Below are 9,374 nucleotides of genomic sequence, written 5' to 3' on the forward strand. Positions count from 1 at the left end.
ATTTGTTCTAATGGTGTTTGTAAATAGGATATCATGTCTGCATCTTGTACAGCAATTAACCACTAGGAAGAATGTATGCAATGTGTTAATTACTGAAATTGTCCTACCAATTTGATTTGAAATTGTCTCATTGCCATTTGTTTCTCAATAAAATTATGAAAAAAATAAAAAAGAAAAAGAAAAAAGAAATATAAACCCATGAAAATGCACTGATTCAAATTACTTGTGAAATAAATATGTGTATCCTCTAAAAAAAAAAAAAGAAAAAAAAAAAAAGGAGATTGCCAACATCATATTAAGTAAGGAAAAATTCAAAGTCTTCCCTCTAAAATCAAGAGCAAGACGAGGATGTGTACTCTCACCACTCCCATTCAACACAGTCCTTAAAACATTAGCTAGAGTAATCAGGCAAGAAAAAGGGAGTACAGACAAGAAAGGAAAAAATCAAAGTATCACCCTTTACAAATGACATGATCTTCTACTTACAAAACCTAAAATACTCCACTGAAAGACTCCTAGAATTAATCATATTCAGCAATGTAGCAGGATATAAAATCAACACAAAAATCAACAGTTTTTCTATACACTAGCAATGAACTCACTGAGAAAAAAATTAGGAAAGTGCCATTCACAGTGTATAAAGAAAAATTAGATACATATGAATTAATTTAGCCAAAGAAGTGAAAGACCTCTCTATGAGAATTACATTACTGAAAATGGAAAGATATCCCATGTTCCTGGACAGGCAGAGCCAACATAGTTAAAATGGCAATACTTGTCAAACTAATATATAAATTTAATGGAATCCCAATCAAAATAATATACCTTATATACCTAGGGAAAAAAAATCCAAAAATTCATATGAAACTAGAAGAAACCTAGAATAGCAAAAATAATTCTGGGTAACAAAAGAAAAGCAGTGGGCTGGGGAGATAGCTCCATGGTCTAAATGCCTGCCTGGCAAGTGCAAAGATCCACATTCAGTCCCTGGTAACACATGCCACGCCAGCCACCAAAACAGGAATGGTGGTTGTAAGCCCAACACTAGGGAGGCTAAGATAGGAGGATCACTATGAGCTGCACAGTGAGATTATGCACCAAATAAATAAATTAATTAATTAATTAATTAATTAAAACAAAAACAAAGCAGGAGGCAACACAATTCTAGATCTTTAGTTATATGCTAGCTGGGCATGGTGGCACACATCTATAATCCCAGCAGTCAGGACCTGAGGCAGAAAGATCACTGTGAATTTAAGGCCAGCTTGAACTACACAGTGAAACCCTGTATCAAGAAGAAAAGTAAAAACAAAAATCTTTTTTAATTTTAAAAAGTAATATTGAAAACTACAGTGGATTTCAAAAACAAAAAATAAAAACCTAGCATGGTACAGATACAAAAAAGAAAATGGGGATCAATGCAGCAGAACAGAAGAAGAAACCACGTCAGGCATGTTCATTTGATCTTTACAAAGGAGTCTGTTATGGTTACAGTCTGTTTGTCTTCCTAAAACTTCAAGCAATCACGGGGGTGGGCTTTTTGGAGGCAGTTGAATCTAGAGTTTGTGACTGGCTGTTTAGCGCTGGGATTGGGAGTGTGAGTGCTACACCTGCCCTAGGGTGAGTAGCCTGCATACAATATAAGGGATTAGAAGAGGCAGTCTTCTGCTGGCATGGACTGTGCCCCTGTGCCATGCCAGCCTGCCTTGGAGCGGGCTGATTATGGACTTCACAAGCTGTGTGTGGGCTAAGGAAATCTTTACCCCTTTAACTTTGGGTGTTGGGTATTCTGACTTAGCAATGACAGAAAAATAACTAAGATCAAAAACATACAATGGAGGAAAAATAGCCTTTTTAACAAATGGTGCTGATAAACTGGATATATACGTACAGAAGACAGTCTGGGTCCATATAGCCTACCATGTACTAAACTAAAATCAAAACAGATAAAAGATCTAAATGGAAGATTAAAATAGGTAAAGGGGTAAGGGACAAAAAGAGGGTCACTGCTTATTGGCTGCTGACTTTTGCCCACCAGGAACTGCTTCTCCTCTGTACTATGACTTCTGTCCCTTTGCTGAGCCACGCTGCCTGGGAGCCAGACAACTGTGAGCTGAAACATCCTCAAACTGTGAGCTAACTAGACCTTGCCCTCTTTAAAAATAATTAATTAAATTTAATCAAACAGGTGAACTCTTCAGGACACAGGCCTAAAGCAAAGACTATGAGCCCCAGCTGTACAAGAAATTGAATTTAGAAACAAAGTAGAGATGTATGTAAACCCACATTCCCAACAGTAGCATCCATAATAGTTAAATCTTGGAAGCAGTTTATACGCCAATCAATAGATGAACAGATAAAGAAAACGTGGTACTTATACAGTGCAGTACTACTCTGCCATAAATAAGGATAAACTTGAGGCATCTGTAGGAAAATAGATGCACCTTGAGACTATAATAGTAAGTCAGTCAGATATACAAGCTCAAATATCACATGATTTCTCATATGAGAAACTCATAAAGAGCAAAATACAAAATAATAGGAAGTAGGGAGACCTTTTTCAAACGAAAAGGGAAACAGATGGAGAGGGTGAAAGAGAGGGATTAAAAAAAGAATTGAAAAGATGGAAATGGAGCTTTTATAAACGGAAAGGGTAAAAAGAATTGGAAAAGGGGAGAATGGAAAGGGAAGAGAACAACCTTAAGATGTATTATGCACTTTACAAACTCTCCAAGATAAATGTAACCATTATGTATTAAAAATACATACTGATTTAAAAAATAGTTCAAGATCCAATGAAACCTGATCTACGTAATGAGAGGCTGTCTCAAAAAACAGAAAGACCTGGGAGCGTTGTGCCAGCCCGGAACATGGTGCACCCTTGTAATTCCAGCACTTGGGAGGTTGAAACAGGAGGATCACTGCGAGTTTGAGACCAGACTGGGGCTACAAAAGTGAGCACAGACCAGCCCAAACTGCATAGCAAGACCCTGTCTCAAACCAAACCAAACCAAAAAGAAAAAAATTCATCCTTTTGGTTTTATTTTGAAAGCTAAGAAAATAGCTATTTCATCTTTGACATTTAAATACAGAAACCAGGGCTGGAGAGATAGTTCAGCGCTCTAAGTGCCTGACTGGCAAGTGCAGGGACCCGGAACTCTGGGCACACTGTGCTGGCCACCAAAACTGGGCATGGTGGTGCATACCTATAATTCCAGCACTGGAGAGGCTGAAACAGGAGAATCACTACGAGTCTGAGCTGTGTAGCGAGACCCTGTACCAAATAAATAAATAATTTTAAAAATTAAATGTAGAAACCATTTTCTATTTGTGCATTATTTATCTGTCTCTCTCTCTCTCACACACACACATATATATATTTTAAAGTTTATTGTTTTTTGTCTACTGTTAATCCAACAGTTCTGCCGGGGAAAGAGCTTAGTGGAATTGTGTTAGACAAGTACAAGGTCCTGAGTTCGATTCCTGATACCTCCAAAAAATAAATAAAAATAAAAATTAAAAGAAAAGGGGTCAGGGAGATAACTCGGTACAATAAGCATTTGCCTGGCAAGTGTAAGGGCCTGAGTTCAATCCCCAATTCCACAAAAAAATAAATAAATAAATAAAATAAAAATTCAATAGTTCTGTTTAAGAGAACCCTCTATGGTATGGAAAAAAGAAGAGTCTGCAGAAATGACAAGAATACAACAGATTATTTAGGCCTACTGAAAACTACATGACTAATAAACATTTGTTACATAAGATATATATGAAAACTTCTTACAACTATAGTATTTAAGGTCTCTATAGATTTGTAAATACCACAAATATACTGAATTTTATTTCTAAGAAAATTAATTGTGATTTTTATGGTACTAGATTTCAAGATTATGAATTTTTTGGGGGGCACAAAATTAGATTCATATTCTTTCTTGGTAAGAGGAGAAAAAGCATCAGCTTTAGAATATGAAAGCCAGTTCCTAATACTTAGCTATTGCTGTAGTGTGGATATAATTTGAGTGTGTCCCCCAGGTTTCACATTAGAAGCTTGGGCTCCAGGACTGCAGTACTGGTAGGCAGTAGAAGCTACTACTTTAATATGTGAAGCCTTGTAGAAGGCTGTTAGGTTGGGGAGATAGCTCAGTAGAATAAGCACCAAGTGCAAGGGCCTGAATTCAATCCCTAGTTGTGCAAAAAAAAAAAAAAAAGAAGAAGGAGGAGGAGGCTGCTGGGTTAGGGAAGCACCATTCTAGGAAAAAATTAACGCTGGTCTCAGGAGTGAGTCTCCCAAGAGGGGCTTGTTACAAAGGCCAACCCACGTGCTTGGACCCTGCTGCACACAGCTGTTTCCCTTTTTATTTTCTGCCAGGGGGCCCTCATCACAGGCCAAATAGAGCCTCCTGATTTTGTACTTAAAGTCTCCAAAATCATAAGTTAAATAAATCTCTTTTCTTTATGAAGTACCCACATCAGGAATTTTGTTAAATAATACAAATGGACTAACACAACTGTGTACGACAATTGTCACTGTTTGTTTACCATAAGAGAAGATGCTGCCACACCCAGGATGTGAAAATTAGAGGAATGCTAAATATACACCTGACTTACAGAAGTTCTATGTTAATCCCTTTCTTTTGCTTAAGAACAGAAATGTGTTCTTTGGTACTTTCTCTGTAAATTAATCAAGCCAACTCAACCAAATGATTTAAACAATCCTGTTTATGACTCAATGATGTACAGTTATGAATGCCACATGATTTCTGAGGCCTAATATAGACAAACTATAACAAAGGCTTTAGCCATTTTACAATATGAAATATAATTTGTTAATTCTAAAACTGATTAATTAGGACATTATATTGACCATGTTCTGTATTTAGAAAGAATATTCTTAAAGTTACTTACATCTGGTTGAATAGCTTTAAATACTGGGACATCCATTAGTGTTATCTGACCCTGAAATAAAGAAATTAAAGAATGACAATTTTTTTTCTTTGAACTTTGATGTATCATATATTCTAAATAAAAGTTAGGGGTTGGTGATAAAGCTCAGGGGTTGAGTACTTGGTTAGCATGTGATCCCTAGCAATGCACAAAAACCAAAATATATAACACTGTACTCTAAAATATTACTGAATATTCAATTTTAAGAGCTTATAGAAAATGTTTAAAAACTAGTCCTAGTACCATTAAATATAAATATTCAACTTTGTGAGACCTTATCTCAAAATTAATTAATTAATAAAAGTTTGAACATGAGTAGCAGCAGAGAGCTTCTCTACAAGCATACAGCCCTGGGCCCAAAGCCAACACCACAAACACCAAAAAGCAATAAGATCACCCATTATTACTTGACATGCTATGAGCCTCACAGTTGTAGATACAGAACAAAATTCAGAAATACCTTTGTGTATATGACCAATTATAATTTATTCCTTGAATGTAAGACTGGTTTAGCATTAAGAAATCAATGTAATTTATTAACAAATTAAAGAAAAATAACAAATTAAAACTGGCAGTTAAGAAATAAAAATATTTTTTATATCCTTCATGATATTCTAATGATCTCTTCTGAATCATTTTCAACTTTTAAGCTAACAAAAGAAGTAAAAATACTTTATCAAAAAAGTACAGCTGATTTTGAGGATAAACGTATAATGTGATGAAAGTACTTATTATTACCAAATTGAAGATATAATTTATAAGGCTGCTCCCCAAGATTCTAACATTCCCCACTCTATCATGCTTATGCCATAGTTTTGCTACTCTCTCCCCAAATTTCCCTAGCCATTTTTTTTTTTTTAATCGAGACAGGGTATCACTATGTAGTTTAGGCTGGCCTCGAACTCACTACAACCCTCATGCCTCAGCCACCCAAGTTCTAGAATTATAGGCATGTGTCACCACACCTGGCCATAATTATTTTTTTTATGATCTCCTCTGCTACAAAGTCTAATGCAACAGCACCAATATGTAAACTATGTAAAAAGTCTAAAGGAGGAAGAGACAGGAAGCTTACCGCATATTCTTCTGGTGTAACCTTAAGAACATCAAATACTACAGCATCAAAGCTTTTCTTCAGTTCAGAACCTTTGTCACTTAATGATTCAGAGCTGCTACTTTTCTGTTAAATGAAAGAAAATAGAGTTATTTTAGTACATCTCACAGTCATTGTCATAGAAATTAAACACTGAGTCTAGAAACTAGAGACAGCAAGCTAAGAAAAGTGTGTTAGCAAAGGCTATAGAAAAGCCAGAATATGCTGTTTAGCTGGAAGAGCACCAAAGGGTCACACAATCTGAAATCTAACCTCAGACTTAGATTTTAGGCTCTTGAGTAAGTCATTCTATTGTATTTTTTTAAAAATGTATTTTAGTACAGGGTCTACAGGGACTCACTACACAGATCAGACTTGTAGTGATCCTATTTTCGACCTCCCCAGTACTGGGAAAACAGGCGTACACCACCACGCCCGGTCTCGATGGCTGGCTCAGCAGGCCCTGGGGCAGAGCCAGCACAGCATGTGGTGCTGGGGATTGAACCCCGTTCCCCGTGCCTGTCTAAGCAGGTACTTTAGTTCACTGAGCTCTCTGGCCGGCCCCTTGTATTCATTTTTTTTCATCCATATATTGTATTATTTTCTATAGAAACAAAACACTTTTCACTAGTTTAATGATTCTCAGGTAGGATAAAAACAGGGATAAGCTCTGAGAAACTGTTTTAAACAGTTATGTTATAAAGAAAATATCACAAAGTACACTCAGGCAAACCTCAACAGCTGTATCATTAGGAAACAGACTTTTGAAGGACCACTGTTGTATGCACAGTCCACCAATGGTCAGAGTGTCATCACGCACAGCATGAGTATGTTTATAATTTTTAAACTAACTTTTATTTTTTTAAAAAGACGTTATTTTTGTAACATAAACCTAAGAAAATATCCAAAACTCCACTAAATAAATAGTTGTATAATCTACTCTTATTTGTTAAATAATCCTACCCTTGAAGTCCAACTGACATTGCTCTTCTTACCCATTACAAATAAATATGCTTTCTACTTCAAGATTACTGAGTTTTAAATCTAAATATGCTGCTACTACTTGTAGAACAAAAGGTAGTTTGAGGCCTTGAAAATCTTTCTACTGTTCAATTTCTACTTCATTTGTGCCATGATATAAAAATATATTCTGCAGAAGATGGATTCAGAGAGTCATCAGTACAAGAATACTTAGAACAGTCCATTCAATGGTGCTAAGATATTATTTGCAATTAACGGTACAATCAAACTTTCAATCATGAGCGTATAGACCGCCAACTCATCAGCTATTATGCAGCAGTTCTGTGCACATATCATTCTGTCTCATTTTATACTTCCCCTTTTCATTAGCAACTGAATATCAAGTATGGAGTCACTATATTACAAATAAGAGGTTGTCATTAATTTTGGAAAATTCTCAAAAATTATTACTTCCAATATTTCTCCTGGTTCTTCCTTTCTTCTCTGTTCTCTTCAGGTGTATTTACTTCATTTGTCATTGTTTGTTCCAAAACCTTTAGCTTTTCTGTTTTTTTTTTAGAGGTTTCAATATTCCTTCTTATATTACCCATTCTTTATTTTTCTCCCCAGTGGTTATTTGCTGTACAAGATGCAGACATGACACCCTATTTACAAACACTATTAGAACAAATCCCTCTATTCATTAAGAGAATGTAACTATATATCTATCCTAACCATTTTGAATACACAGATACAAAAAGGATATTCGTCAGTATCCCCTTTATTGCTTAGTTCCGTTATTTGAATATTATAGGTGTGTTAACTCCGCAAAATATTCTAAAAAGAGCCAGTAGTCCATAACAGTATTGGGTGTTCCACTTCACTGGCAATGTCAGAAATTGTTGACTTGAATACCCTACAGCTCAACATAACACCATGGCTTTACTTCTTATATGTCATTTTTTTTACTTTTCTGCTGGATGGTTAAGACCAAGATAAAGCAAGACCTATGCAACAAGAGTTGTAGCATTTGGATTTGATAAGGCCAGTGAAATCTGCTCAGAATTTTTCGAGATTCTGTACCTCAGATTCTAGATCTTCAGTCAGTGTCAGCCATGTCACCTTGGCCAATGTGATCTCTGTGAAAGCCTGAGAGAATGTTTTCTCTCCATGACTCTCCTTAGGCACACACTACATCATTGATCACTTTCCTCTTAGGCCCCATAATCTCCTTGATCAGAAAATTTGGGACACTACTGAGTTACATGATGTTACAGTACAACTTCTCATATGTCCTGAGTCTTAAGTGACCATGGAAGGCCAGGGCCAAAATGTTGGCTTTCCTTGAGGCCCTCCTTTTTCTCTAATTTTGGTCTGCAAATGTAGGTTGATAACCCCCCAGAAGAGAAGCTTATTATAATTACCATACAACCTAGGTTATTAAGCTTAAGCTCACTGTCTGAATATCAAACATCTTAGGCATAACATGGAACAGGTATTTTTCATCAAGTATTGATATGTTCAACTTTAAGTCCCTGCAGAATATGATGAAAAAACATTTAAAAATTAGAATATATTTTTACAATTGGCATAAAGAATTATATACTTCTTATGTTTACACAAAAGTCCAGAAAACTAACCATATACAACCTTGAAGCAGGACAGTCCCACAATATTCCTTTTCCTATCTCCTGCCTTCATTCACCACCCACTTCTTTTTGAACAATCATCTACCCGAGAGACAGCACAGCAGCAACTGGCATGTCATGACAAGCAGCCCGTGTTCAGAAGACCAGAATGACAGGCACTCCAAGCATGAAAGTACAATTAGAGATTGCCATCTTCAGGGCAGGTGCTCAGTTCACAGGGGTCATTATATATAGTTAGTCAGGGTGAAAATCATTCCAATTAACTGCTAGGCTCAAAAATCTTATGAAGATTCTCGGTATCATTGCTTTGCCCATCTTCTACATATAACTGGATGGCTTGTCACTGTCATGTTTCCTAGCTCTTCACCTTTCCATCTCTTAATTAGTTAGTCCTCGAGTTCTTGCTTTCCTTTTACTTGTATTATACCTTTCTATTTGTATTTCTTCTTTCAAGTTCTTATACTTGGGAAACTATGTGATATTTACACATGTGTCTGGCATCCACTTCAATGTAAAGGCTTCGAGTTTATCATTCTTTATAGCTGAGTAATACTCCATTGTGTAAAAATACCACATCTTTTTTAACCATTCCTCAGGTGATGGGCATCTTGGTTGTTTCCAAGATTAGGCTATCACAAATTATGCTGCTATAAACATAGGCACACATATATCACTATGATATGATGTTTTCAGATCCTCTGGGAAAAATGCCAGTACAGGAATAGCTG

General features: G+C 36.1%; 1 protein-coding gene across 1 annotated transcript in view; it reads right to left on the minus strand.

Annotated features, from left to right (window-relative positions):
* Ralgps2 (Ral GEF with PH domain and SH3 binding motif 2) overlaps positions 1-9,374 on the minus strand; it is a 232,130-nt gene that overhangs the window by 152,207 nt on the left and 70,549 nt on the right. The window contains exons 3-4 of the mRNA XM_023703572.1: positions 6,020-6,124; positions 4,906-4,956 (exon numbers count right to left, since the gene is read on the minus strand). Coding sequence (XP_023559340.1) covers positions 4,906-4,956; positions 6,020-6,124 — 156 coding nt within the window. The remainder of the gene's footprint in view (positions 1-4,905; positions 4,957-6,019; positions 6,125-9,374) is intronic.

The sequence above is a fragment of the Octodon degus genome, unplaced genomic scaffold, assembly GCF_000260255.1.
Source record: "Octodon degus isolate 3935 unplaced genomic scaffold, OctDeg1.0 scaffold00176, whole genome shotgun sequence".
Taxonomy (NCBI): Eukaryota; Metazoa; Chordata; class Mammalia; order Rodentia; family Octodontidae; genus Octodon; species Octodon degus.